Source organism: Gallus gallus, chromosome Z (assembly GCF_016699485.2).
Source record: "Gallus gallus isolate bGalGal1 chromosome Z, bGalGal1.mat.broiler.GRCg7b, whole genome shotgun sequence".
Lineage (NCBI taxonomy): Eukaryota > Metazoa > Chordata > Aves > Galliformes > Phasianidae > Gallus > Gallus gallus.
The window spans coordinates 23,760,694-23,774,342 of record NC_052572.1 but is presented as its reverse complement, the minus strand read 5'-3'; the positions used below and the strand labels follow the sequence as shown (position 1 = coordinate 23,774,342).

Genomic DNA, 13,649 nt, shown 5'->3' with positions numbered 1-13,649 from the left:
GGGTCAGCAGCCATGTGATTCATTTTGTGTGCACACTTGCATGTGCTTGCCCTTTAGCCATGTATGATGTGCACGTTGCCAAATTTTGCTCCCAGATGTGTGACTGAATTCCTGCAGCATCGATGGAGTCATGTATCTTGGAACAAAAGCACAACTGTTTCACTGCTTGTTGCTCAGTCAGTTGTTTGGTGTTGGTTTTGGTATCTTGTTCCATAACAACATCAAGAATTCAGCTTTAAAAAATAGCAGTATGTCATTTCACTTCCCTCTTTACCATTTGATGTGATAACAACAGGTTATTTCTGTTGCTAGGAAGATCAGACACTTTGTGTCCCTCAAAAGACTGCGTTGTACAAATGAAAACAACAAGCAGGTACTGTGTGTCTTCCATGTCATAATTCTCATCTCTTTTAGTAAATTATATGTTTTGTTTAAGAAATCGATGTAGGTCACATCGTCTCAGAAAAAAATGTTGCCCGTGAGATTATCACTGATTGTTGGATCAAGCAAAAAAAAATATGTATTTGCATTGAGTTTAGCCTTTTTCCACTAGACTGTTGTCTTATTGTAGGACTGCTGAGTAGAGGAAGACTATTACTCTCTGGAACATGTTTATGACAGCTGAGTCTGTGGTACTATGGGGCATCATGTACTATAATGGAAAGGGAGTTCAAGATGTTTTTTCTACAACAGCTCTTGATAGTCTGATCTGACATACTTCAGTTTGATAATGACCTACACTTAGCTGTTACAGGACCTGTAAAATACATGGATCTTGAATAAAATAAAAGTTGTGTACTACTGCCTTCAGTGTAGGACCCGAGATATCATATACTCCACAGTGTGTCTGTTGTAGAGGAATGGAATTGCAATCCAAGCCATAATTCAAGCCACTCTTAGTGGTAATTGGCTGCACTCAGCAAAGTGCTCCCAGCAAGTTAAAGGTGCTTCCTCCCCTCTGCTCAGCACTGGTGCCAGTCTGCAGCCACCCGAACAAGAGAGACCCATGCATACTGGAGGGAGACCAACAAAGGTCCACAAAGATGATGAAGGGACTGGAGCATCTCTTCTGTGAGACAAAACTGAGAGAGCTGGGATTGTACAGCCTGGAGAAGAGGAGGCTCCAGGGGATCTCATCAATGTCTATAAATACCTGACAGGGAGTGTGCAGAATGGATGGAGCCAGGGTCTTTTCTGTGGTGCCCAGTGCCAGAACAGGGTGCAGTGGGCACACACTGGGAGATTGGAGGTTCCTTGCGCATGTGTTCACATATGTTCAGGCACATATCCACCATATCCTGTAAAACCAGGGAGGCATGAGAAGCTGTTTGGCTGATCTGCTCCTGCACACTGTCTGAAAGAGCCTTGGAGGACAGTGAGCATGTTGTATGTTTTGCTTCAAAAACCAGTGGAATAAGAAACTTTGGACTTCTCTGAGTCAGAGAGTGGAAATCTATCTGTGGTCTGTATGAGTGAGATTGAAGGTAGGGTGCATAAGGGGTAGCTGCTAACATTTAAACTGAGGATGTGCTTATGGAATATGATACCTTTCCTGTAATTTCCATTTTTCCTAAAAACGTTGGTTTTAGGAACCAGGTATATTGTTTTGTATAAAATTTTAAATGTGCTTTTACATATCTGAGGATAAAGACAATGTGTGCATAAAGATGTGTGGAAGGTCAGTAGGATTTCCAGTTGCCTGTTCTTCAGTATAACAAGCCTACCTTTAGTAATAGATTCCTGGAAAAAAAGTATTGGAAGTTAATAGGTGGTATTCTGTAAAATTGTCTGTTAGTGGAAACCATGCCTGTTGCACAGGTAGCATCAAGTCAACGAAGACATTTGCATAGCTTTTGGAAGAACTTTGAAGCTCTGCCACTTAAAAACAAAGCTTGAGATGCTTTAAACTGACCTCATATTTGGATCAAAACACATGTTTTAATATTAGCAGCAAGGTGTCGTTTACAGTAGCAGGATTTTAAAAGTACAGCCTAGAGTGCAGGAGACTTTTGTAATGGAAGAAGTACTAATGTTACACAGTATTTCTTTCTTTATTCATTAATAGAACCTCATTGTTCGTGTTGTTTCATTTACAGCTGCTTTGATGTTGATTTGAAAGCGAGGTACCATTTGATGTATTTTTCTATAGCGTACACACAGCTGAAAGGCTGGTGCAGTGTAAATGTAATACGGTTTATGTAAGATCATCAGTACAAAACAATTACAGACTTGCAGCCACCTGTTAAAAAAAAACCAACACCAAAAACCAGCGGAGGGAATATTCCAGTTCTTTGGACTAAGCAAGTAAACTTAACAACAAGATGTTATTTACAGACGCGTGTCAAAGGCCATGCTCAGTATACTACTGGCACTGTTGGGAAGCACAATCAGTTCGTGTTTCTCAGTACTGAATCACAAGCAGTTATTAGTAAATAAAGCCCAAATGCAATGAGCTTTATTCCTGGGCAGTCTTAGACTAGGTTGTATGACCTCTGAAACGTTCTGAACAGGTATAGAAATCTGCTGCAGTTGTTAAAGATTACAGCCTGACAGAAAATCTATTCTGTAGAGATTGAAGGTCTGTATGGGAAAAAATAAGGTACAGCCCACAGAACTAGGTGGGTTTTTTTGTTTCTTTTGTGTGTGTGTGTGTGTGTGTTTCTGTTCTGTGGTAGAAATCACTCCTGCCTGTAGTACAGTATCAGATGCTCTGGCACCAAATAGAAAACTCTTAACAGCATCTTGAGGTCTTGTTTTGGTTTAGACTGGGGATGGTGGTTATGTGCAATGATATCTGTACTGTATTCATAAGACTTCTTACAATTATTTTTGCGGTGATGCTGCTGTGATTTTTTAAATTGTGATCAGCATTTGAACACTGCAGTTTTGCACCCTCTGGTGGCAAAGAGGAGTTCAACGAAAGAGAAAGCACTACTGACTTTTGCAGGAAGACTTTGTTTTCTGCAGCAGTTGGTGGGACAGACTGAAAAACCACGAAAACGTGATGCAAATTAAGAATAAGTTTATTAATGATTTAATACTAATACAGTGTTAATAAAATGGCCTCTGGGGTATAAAAATTACCTGCTGGATTTGATTCAGTTAGCCTTGTGGTACTCCCTACATTCGTAATTCTCTGTACACTGCAGTATTTTCAAATGCTGTACGATGTCCTGTTGGAAACTGCAAAAATAATTGTAAGAAGCCCATCACAAGCGCTCCTATTCTTTGGTTTCAGAGCAAGTAATCTTATCTTTTCCTTGAGATGCACTGAGTTCATCCTTGGGTTCTACTGGAAGGCTGTTTCTTGCTTTCATCTGTCGCTTTGCATTAGTATGTTCCTGAAAAAGGAGCATTTCTCTCCCTTGATAATGCAGCAGCTGGGTGAGTTGATTGTGTGCTCTCAAGCGCTGGAAATTGCTTCAGGTGCAGCAGGGTGCCGCTTGATTTTTCCATGCCGTGGGGCTCAAATAGCCCGTGCTTACCTTGGCATCCTTTCAGGAAGTGCCACCTACACGTTGGAGATGCCAGCATTGCAGCTCCTGCTTCTGCTGGCCAGAAGGCCTCAGCCTGCCAGGAACATTGAGAATACATAGTCCTTCTAAGCTACTGCCTCTTGCTAAGATGTCTTGTCCTGTCCGGATGGTGGAGTCAGTGCAGTTCATGAAGCTTTGAGGCTGCCATTCTTTGGGGATTTCCTTGAGAGATTGGTACCCTGTGAGATAAACACTGAGAGTGGCCCTAATTCTTTTTGTCCAGCACAGGTCAGTGTGTGGGTCTGATGAGGTTTGTGCTTTATGTTGGACACACACCTAGCTCCTGACTGAGGAGCCCACACCACAACACTGTCAATGTATGTGGTGGCTCCGTCACCTTGCTGCCAGACCATGCTCACAAGCCAGCTGCCTTTGGGGGGTTGGTGCAGGGTGGTGGCTCTGGGCAGCTCAAAGCAGCAGGTACCTGCTGAGGGGGCTGGGACCCCAGTGCTTGCTGGCAGAACGCTGCTCTTGGCTTCAGTGCAGCAAAAGAAAAGCACATTTCTTAACGCTTCACTATTTCTTGTTTTGCAAAACAACTCTGGAAAGACTTTTTCTGTGACAAATAGAATATTTGCCCAATTGTTGTCCTCCATTGTTTTTTTCCTCTGTTCCTCCAGTTCAGCTTGTATTCAGCTTTTCTTGAGGATTTTAATTACTCTCTCAGAATGCTTTCCATAGAAAACTAAAATTATAGAGAAGTTGTGTACTTGCCCTAAAATATATTTAGTTTATTTTCAGAACAAAAATAGTTTGTCATGGAAGTATGCAAGGAAATCAAATGAACTCTTTATTTAATTACAGGATAGTATCTGTCATGATTCAAGTTTTGATCCATATTTCTAATGCTACTATGCATCAGTATAATTATATATGACTTAAACTCAACTTTCAGATAACTTCCTTTAGGAGGAAGTTTTTCACTCAAAGGGTGGTGACGCACTGGAACAGGTTTCCCAAGGAGGTTGTGGATGCACCATCCATGAATGCATTCAAGGCTGGATGTGGCTCTGGGCAGCCTGGTCTGGTGGTTGGTGACTCTGCCCGTGGCAGGGGGGTTGAAACTGGATGATCTTTGAGGTCCTTTTCAACCCAGGCCATTCTATGATTCTATTATATGATTCTATGATAACGTATGGAAGCTTACAGACATTCAGGAATTACTATGAATACAGTCTGGGGGAAGAACTCACTCGGAGCAGCCGTATGGAGAAGGACTTAGGGGTTCTGGTGCACAATAAACTGGACACAGGCCAGCAGTGGGTGCTTGCAGCTCAGAAGGCCAACAGTATTCTGGGCTGCATCAAAAAAGGAGTGGCCAGCAGGGAGAGGGAGGTGATTGTCCCCCTCTACTCTGCTCTTGTGAGGCCCTGACTGGAGCACTGCATCCAGGTCTGGGGCTCCCAGTACAGCAACGATGCAGACCTGTTGGAGTCAGTCCAGAGGAGGGCCATGAGGATTATGAGAGGGCTGGAACACCTTCTATGAAGATAGGTTGAGGGAGCTGGGCTTCTTTAGCTTGGGAAAGAGAAGGCTCCGGGAAGATTTCATTGTGGCCTTCCAATCATAAAATCCTTGAATGATTTGGGTTGGAAGGAACCTTCAAGATCATCAAGTTCCAACCCCCCTGCCATAGGCAGGGACACCTTCCTCTAGACCAGGTTGCTCGAAGAGCCATCCAGCCTGGCTTTGAATGCTTCCAGGGGGGGAGCATCCACAACATCTCTAGACAACCTGTTCCAGTGCCCCACCACCCTCACAGTAAAGAATTTCTTCCTAATGTCTGGTCTAAATCTACTCTTCCAGTTTAAAACCATTTCCCCTTGTTCTGTCACTATCTGCTCTTATAAAAAGTCCCTCCTCAGCTTTTCTGTAGGCCCCCCTTAGGTACCGGAAGGCCACTGTAAGGTCTTCTCAGAACCTTTTCTTCTCCAGGCTGAAGAACCCCAACTCTCTTAGCGTGTCCTCATACAGGAGATGCTCCAGCCTTCTGATCATCTTTGTGGCCCTCTTCTGGACCTGCTCCAACAGCTCCATGTCCTTCTTGTGGGGGGTGCTCCAGAACTGGACACAATACTCCAGGTGGGATCTCAGGAGAGCAGAGTAGGGGGACAGAATCACCTTCCTTGACCTGCTGGTCATGCTTCTCTTGATGCAACCCAATATATGGTGGTCTTCTGGGCTGCAAGCACACATTGCTGGCTCATGCTGAATCTTTCCTCAACTGACACTTTCAAATCCTTCTTCTCAGGGCTGCTCTTAAGCCATTCTCCACCTAGCCTGTATCTATGCTTGGGATTGCCCCAACCCAGGTGCAGGACCTTGCATTTGGCCTTGCTGAACTTCATGAGGTTGGCATGGGTCCACTTCTCAAGCCTGTCCAGGTCCCTCTGGATGTCATCTCTTCCCTCTAGAGTGTCAGCTTCACCACTCAGCTTGGTGTCATCTACAGAGTTGCTGAGGCCACCACTGATCCCACTGTCCATGTTACCTACAAAGCTGTTAAGTAACATCGGTCCCAACACCGATCCCTGAGGAAAGCCACTCGTCACTGGTCTCCACTTCAACACTGAGCTGTTGACCACAACTCTGAGTGTGACCATCCAGCTGATTTCTTATACAGTGAGAGGTCCATCCATCAAACCCATTTTTCTCCAATTTGGTGACCAGGATGTCATGTGGGACAGTGTCAAACACTTTGCACAAGTCCAGGTGGATGACGTCAGTTGCAATTTTTAAAGGTAAATTATAAGCAGAAGAGAAATCGACTTTTTACATGTACAGATAGGGATAGGACAAGGGGGAACAGCTTTAAACTGCAAGAGGGAAGATACAGATGCGAGGCCCTGGCACAGCTGCCCAGCGAAGCAGTGGATGCGCCATTCCTGGAGGCACTCAAGGCCAGACTGGATGGGGCCCTGGGCAGCCTGAGCTGGTGGGAGGGTAGCCCTGCCCACAAGCAGGGGGTTGGTATTAGATGGTCTTTAAGGTCCCTTCCAACTCCTGCCATTCTGTGTTTCTTTGAGTCTGTACATTGTTTCACATTTTAAAATTTAAATAAACATGTTCTTCATCATTACTGACAGCCTCTCTGAACTGTATCACAGCATTTGAGATTGCACAATTAGAAATCACTGTGAGAAGCCACTGTGCCATGTGTAATACATACGAAAAAGGAACAGATTTATTCACAGAAAATAATACATCTGAGACTGTAGTGAGTGGAGATTTGTGAATGGGGATTGGCTTTCATGTGACTGTTCCTATGTGCTGAAGCCTAGGTAATGATTAATTAAGTTTGTGAATTGAGGCCTGGCAGGATTGTCTCCAGTGTTTGTGCATGCTTGTATTTATAACAGAGGTGTTGTTACTCCTCTTATGAGCTTATCAGTTCAAGATAAACTGTGTAACTGCTCTCATTACTTAACTTACATGGCTGTTTCAGGTCATGCCTACAGCAAGGGGTAAGAGGAATACCCCAAAAGTACTGACATGTGGTTTATTTTTCATATGAATGAGGAATGTGCCAGGGTTTTTTTTTTCAGTAGTGGGAGGCAGGAAGAGATGTATCCTCAGGTGTGTGCTCAGAACAACTCCAGTTTTAAACTGGAATGAGCAGTACAGATGCCTTCTATCAACGTGCTATATGACAGGCTTCCACAATCTTATTCTGTTGATTTCTCTGAGAGTTTCTGCATAGTTGTAGGAGAGATGTTTAAGCTTTTAAAATGTTTTATGAGGGAAGAGGGCCCTCTTAAATTCCCTCAAACAATATTTGTGTAGCACATTACTGCAGGATTTCCTCTTCCTTTTTTAATCCTTACCTCTCACAGGAAAGCACTCCTTAATTTTGGTTTTTGTCCTTCATTCTCTTTCCTTTCATTTCCAGCCTCTTTATCTCCTGTCCCCAGAAGCAAAAAGGAGAAAAAGAAGGAAGGGGCTCAGGAGTGATGAAAAAGAGATTTCATGTAATTCTTTTCTTCCCTGAGTAATCCCTGTAGCAGCACAACACCGTGCTCTGTCACACTGACATGGACACAGACTGCATAAATGCAGTCTGTACTCCACCTTTTACTCACTGATTGCAATCATGAGTTTGCAGTCTAGTGCTTTGTTATAGGCAGGCAGGCAACGGATTTGATCAAAGGAACTACCTACCACAGCTAAGGTAACTGCACTGGATTCCTCACTATGCTGTATAATGAAAGATGTGCAAATGCAGCATGAAGGACTGTTCATCTTGATTAGAGTGGAGTTGAGTTTCAAGGCTTGCTTGTCCAGTGTAGATGGGAATGAGCTGAAGTGACCAGCAGATATTAAATTGTCACCTGTTGGACAGACTGTGTGTTTGTTCCTAAAAGGGATGGAAAAGCAAAAGAGCTTTTAGTCTGTTATTGTATTACCAAGCAGTAGGTGGAAGCATTAAGATGATGGAAAAGTCCTACTTAAGTTCTAGAAAAGACTGAAATATCTATTAAATTTTCAGGTGTTTCAGAAGCACAAACAAATCAGTTATTGTTATTGGTTTTTTGTTGTTTCTTTTTGTTGTTGTTGTTTTGTTTTTTTGTTTTTTTGTCATTCATGGGAGTGATTAAAAATCACTGAGAAATAAATTTCTGGTGCATGAGACCTATCTTCTCCTCAGTATCTCCAGTGTTCTTTTTCTGTCTGTTTTGAAAATGATCCATTGTATCAGTAATCCATGAAAGGGTGTATACAAATGGGCATAGACAGTATAAAGAAGATAATGTCAAAAATACTGTGCAGAGGACGAGAAATGAATAGCATCTTATTTTGGGGGGTGGTTTTTTTGCTCTGTTTTTGCATTTTATTTCTGGAATCTTTCACGTTCGTATGCAATTTGTACTTAAAATGTTACGTAAAGAGGAACCTCAGTTCTACTGACCTGGGCATGGAACTGATTGTTCATACATAAAAGCACTGTTGTGACTATGATTTCCTGCATTGAATGTCTGTTTACTTTCATATTATTTCTCTGCTTCTAATTACACCTGAAGGAGAGTCTTTTCCAATATATATATTTTTTAAATAATAGTAAATGTTGGATAAGAACAGTGTTGAATGTAGCCCTTTTTAAATCTCTGTGTGTTTGTTTTTTTTTTTTCCTTTCCATATATAATTTACTCTCGGTGCATCTTCAGCTCTGCAAGAGTCACCGCGATGAGAATTATTCAGGAGACAATTCTCAGTCAGGTTAGAATGCTATCATTTACCTTTATATACTTGAAGTCGTTGGCCAGTCTTTGCTGCTGTGAAATGTTGTCTCCTCCCTCTGTTGAGCCTGTGCTCAGAGAAGAAGGCCAGCTGCTCGAATGTTGCACCGTAATTGAGTTTGTAATAGTAAATAATAATTCAGACTACTGTGCAGAGTGCTCAGAAACAAGTTGCATTGCTGTTTGTTGTATTAAAACACCGTATCTCATCCCAAAGCTGACACACCTTGTCACAACCTGCTGCTTGAAATAGAAGTGAAGCTGTGCCGACTTGTGCCAGAGTATCTGCCCTAGTGTTTCAAGGTTCAGGACCTGTCAGCAGGGACTATTAGTCTGGACACAGCACAGGGTAAGGCAGTTGTCTGCAGTCTAGTCGTGTCCCATCAGCCCTGAGCGCAGTGGTGGTGTTGCAGCACATCTGCACAGCCCTTGCTCCGTGTCTTAGGAAGCTCTGTTTACTTGCAGACAGATGCAAGATCTCAGCCAAGAGCTATCTGCAGAAGTTACTGCAGGTGCCTTCAGGAGGGAACACAAAGAGATAATCACTCCTTCCAGCGGTGTTTAAATAAGACTTTTCCCTACAGGAAACTCCGAAGGGTGGTTTAAAGTTTGTGATGGTCTTCTGTTGATTTGAGGTAAATGCAGCACTACTGCCTTATTCTGAGAGAAAGGTCCTTGCACTCTGTTGCCTTCTAGAACCCAAGACCCTTCCCACAGCAAACACTGGGCAGCATTGCTGTGCATTATCAAGCAGCTTCTGATTTTCACTTGGGAGGATATAACATACTGAGAGATTAGGAAGTGAATTCTTGACATTCACTACTTTCCCAAGTAACACAAGAACATATAGAAACATTGGAGAACTTTGTGGTGCAGAATAAAATCTGCAAGGGAGGGTGAGAGCGGGGAGAAGAGACCACACATGCAATTTTATATCCTCATTATCACTGTTGTTACCATTAGAACTGATCCACGTTGTCTTAAATGGTTTGTTGCCATGTTGCTATAATAAATGCAGGTTTTCTTTCTCACTGTTCCTTTCCTGGTAATGGAGTCTGCAAACGGAGGAAGGTGATAACACCTGTGAATTAAGTTGCAGAATACTTCTTACTAGTTAACACAATGTTAGTTTAGTGTACTAATCTGTTTGAAAGATTTAGTTGTTGAGACTTGCTCATTACTGTGACAAGCAAGACTGGAAAGCCATATCATATAAGTCATGTTGATAGCTATGGTACAATTAAAGCAAGTAGCAATGAAGTCACAGGGACTGTTAGTCTGGGCACAGCACAGGGTAAGACAACCCCACATCTTTCTTGTGCTGGGGATCCCAGTACTGTACGCAGTACTCCAGATGGGGCCTCACAAGAGTGGAGCAGAGGAGGACAACATCTCCCTCTCCCTGCTGGCCAGGCCACACCCTCACAAAATACTCAGTACACACAGATTATTTTTCTACCTTCACCATAAACTGGTTTAAGCCTTCAGATGGCTTAGATACCAGGGAGAAATTGTTTACTCAGGGGGTGGTGAGGCACTGGCACAGAGAAGCTGTGGGTGCTCTGTCCTTGGAGGAGTCCAAGGCCAGGCTGGGTGTGACCCCACCCTGCCCATGGCAGAGGGGTTGGACCTGGGTAGTCCTTAAGGTCCATTCCTATCCAAGCCATTCTGTGATTCTATAATTCTTCACATTTTGTGGATAGGAAGACATTCCGCTCACCCAGTAAAGGGTAAATTGTTTTTTTTAAGTATTTTCAACTGCTGTAGAGTAGCTTTTCTATGCCTGTTTCTCTCTCTCTAGTGACGCCAGCAAAGTTTCCAGCTGGCTAGCTGGCATTTAGAACAAGGAGAGTTATCTTGTCTCCTACTGCCATTTGCAGTTATGTTTGTGTGTAATGTTTGGTCTTCTGTTAAAATCCTGTAAAAGTTAAGGCAGGAAGGGGATGTAGACTTGGAGTCCTACTAAATAAATTAATAAAATGACATGCTTTAATTATGCCTAGCTCTTAGATATCAATGGGAGAAGATGCTTTCCATTTCTTCACAGTGGACAAGGACGAATTTTGTAAGATCCAAGCTTTCTTGTCAATGTGTCACAAAAATTTCTTAAGGCAGGAACTGTATTCATCATTTTTCATCATGTTTTTAATTCTGGAGGACTGTATACTAACGCTTTGTTACAAAGAGGCTGCATATATATTGTCTTGACAAAGGTGATAATAGTTGGTCCTTATGTTGAAAATACCAATTTTATGATATTTCTGATGCTTCACATAGTGGTTATCTCCCTTTGAAAGCTTTCTGTGTTCTCTGATCTTTGAGTGGTATCTCAGGTACTCTGGGAACAGGCACTGTGGAGATTTTTGCAGAGGTGCCTTGATACAGTGCTGTTGTTTTTAAGGGTAGAGGAGAGGGCAGACTGCAGTGTGTCGGAGGAAAATGACATTTTACTGAGTGTTCTTTTTTATATTATTGAGGCATTGTCCAGTCATTTATATCAGTTTGTTTCATCTGGCTTTTCCATTTGTCTGAATATGATGGTTTTCTATTTATTTGTTTGTTTGTTTGTTTTAGTAAATGGCAATTTCAAGAATGACAGCTTGGTGCATGGTTAATTTCCACAGCAACTGGTTAATTGTTTGTAATTGTTCTCAATATGTTGCATTTTTCTTAAATAGCATACAAATAATTACTGAAAAGACGGCAAAAGCTGTCTGAATGTGGAGAGAGCAGATTAGTCCTTGTGGTGGGGCCAGGAGAGTGCTGAGATGGGATTTTTCTTGCTTATCAGAGTTTCTGGGCAGTTAATCTCAGGGTTGTCCAGTGGTCAGTGGAGAGCAACAGGAGGGGTTGCTGGAGGGGTCCATCCTGAAGCATAAGGAACTGTTCATGGGTGTGCCGCTGCCCATCTATTACTGCAGAGGGGTCTTTGACAGCTACGTCAGGCAAAGACAAGCTGAAGGACTGGTGCTTTTAGGCAGCTGAGGTTAGGTGGAGTGAGTTTCCTGCTCCATTAATGGTCTTGTCTTTCTTCCAAGCATGTTTCCGGGTGACCTTAGGCAAGTTGCTGAACCTTGGTGTACTCCAAGTTTGTATCTCAGTCCCTCAGTCCCCAGTTCTGAGCTGTAGATTACAATATTTCCCCTACTTATGTGGTACTGTAAAGATTATTTAAACGTTCAGAGTTTGGGATGGACAAGCATTTATTACTGGCACATTTTAAAAGGTTTTGTTCTGCATTTACAGAATCCCATTCCTTCAAATGCAAGAACAGAAGGAAAGACTCAATTGATGTTAAGTCGACAACTTCACAAAGCAGTGATGGTAAGAAAATAGAAAACAGTTAGGAATAAGGTTAGAAATAGAGAACAGAGGCAGCAAAAACAGAGTGAAAGAGGAACCAGACAGGTTCCTGGGTGATTGAACAGAGATTTCTTCAGTGTCTTACAACTTCTTTAAAAATTCTTTATTCTGAACTGCAAAGCAATGCCCCAGCATGAGCATCAGTGTAACTGTGCTGTATATCAGTGCACCATGCCTTCACTGAGAGGATTGGTGGCTTCATTGGTGGGGGACATGGAGGGACTGATTTCTGCTGGTTCCTTGAGAGCAGAGCTGCTCCTGATCCCACCTATGACTGCCTGCCAGGCCTGGGGTGGTTGGGCAGAGATTTCCTTCTGTTTCAGTGTGTGGTGAGAAAAGCACACCTTATAGGGCACAATAATGGGTTTCCTTAGAGCAGCTGCAACACTGAGATGAGGGGGCTACATTCTCTCCCAGAAGAAGCTGTGGCTGACTCAAGTCCATTGGCAAACAAGGGGAGAGTGGGAGTTGATGGGCATGAAGTATAGTATGGTGTAAGTACAGCTTCCTTTCAGTAGAGCTGAAGTGTGGGAAGGAAGGAAGGATGGATGGATGGATGGATGGATGGATGGATGGATGGATGGATGGATGGATGGATGGATGGATGGATGGATGGATGGATGGATGGATGGAGAAAAACTGACAGCAGCAGTGAAAGGTGGCTGCACAGGAGGCAGTCTGCAGTGCAGGAAAAGGAACAGTAAAGCAAAAACTTGCAGAAGAGATACAAGAGAAACAGAAACTAGCTGGACGCTGTCATGCTGTTCCCTAGTGGCAGCCTTTGGCACTGGCTAAATGGTGTCAGGTAGTTAATTTACACTCTGCTGTGTATAAGCAGTGCTCTCTCTAATGGCAGCTCCAAGTGTACAGACCCGGCGGTACTCTTCTATGGCAAGGATCCACTCAATGACAATAGAAGCTCCGATCACAAAGGTGGGTCCTGAGCATTGCCTTTCCTGTGGGCTCAGAGTTTGGAGTTGCCCTTATAGGGAAATGTATAGTTTTTGGCAGTACCTCCAGATCTTTACCACCTCTTGTATTTAACAAAATATTTAAAGTCAGGCTGCGTTTTCTTAAACCTTTCTGCACCTCTCATTCCAAGACTTAATCATGAAGAAAAAGATGAAAAAGGTGAAAAGGGTGTCTGTCCATGCTAGGTGCTCTGCTTGTGGCAGGAAGAGAAACCTGCTTTGTTGTCTGTGCTTGTGTAGGAGCACACATACTTCATAGTCTCATCTTTGCTTTTGCCATTGGTATTTGTAAGACAGCATACAGAAGAGGCAGCCTCTGCACTGCATGCTGTCCCCTACTTTCCCACACTCATTTCTTCACCATCCGTGTTTCACTGTCTGCTATCTCAAACCAGCTGCATGGTAATTTATCCCACAGAACAGCATGCCTGCCATCTCCTGTCCTCAAACCAATTTTTACTCTCCCAATCTTCATACTATCAAGCTCTTTGCTTCCTAGCACCTGCCTTTCCATTGCAGCAGCTAACTCCTCTCCTTCTCCATAA

General features: G+C 43.0%; 1 protein-coding gene across 6 annotated transcripts in view; it reads left to right on the top strand.

The window, feature by feature from the left end:
• The window catches only part of PDE8B (phosphodiesterase 8B), an 80,982-nt gene that overhangs the window by 55,371 nt on the left and 11,962 nt on the right, over window positions 1-13,649 (top strand). For all 6 annotated transcript variants that reach the window (XM_025144922.3, XM_040656091.2, XM_004937329.5 and 3 more), the window contains 4 exons: window positions 313-373; window positions 8,699-8,750; window positions 12,017-12,094; window positions 12,990-13,066. In XM_025144922.3, the coding sequence (XP_025000690.2) occupies window positions 313-373; window positions 8,699-8,750; window positions 12,017-12,094; window positions 12,990-13,066 (268 nt within the window). The remainder of the gene's footprint in view (window positions 1-312; window positions 374-8,698; window positions 8,751-12,016; window positions 12,095-12,989; window positions 13,067-13,649) is intronic.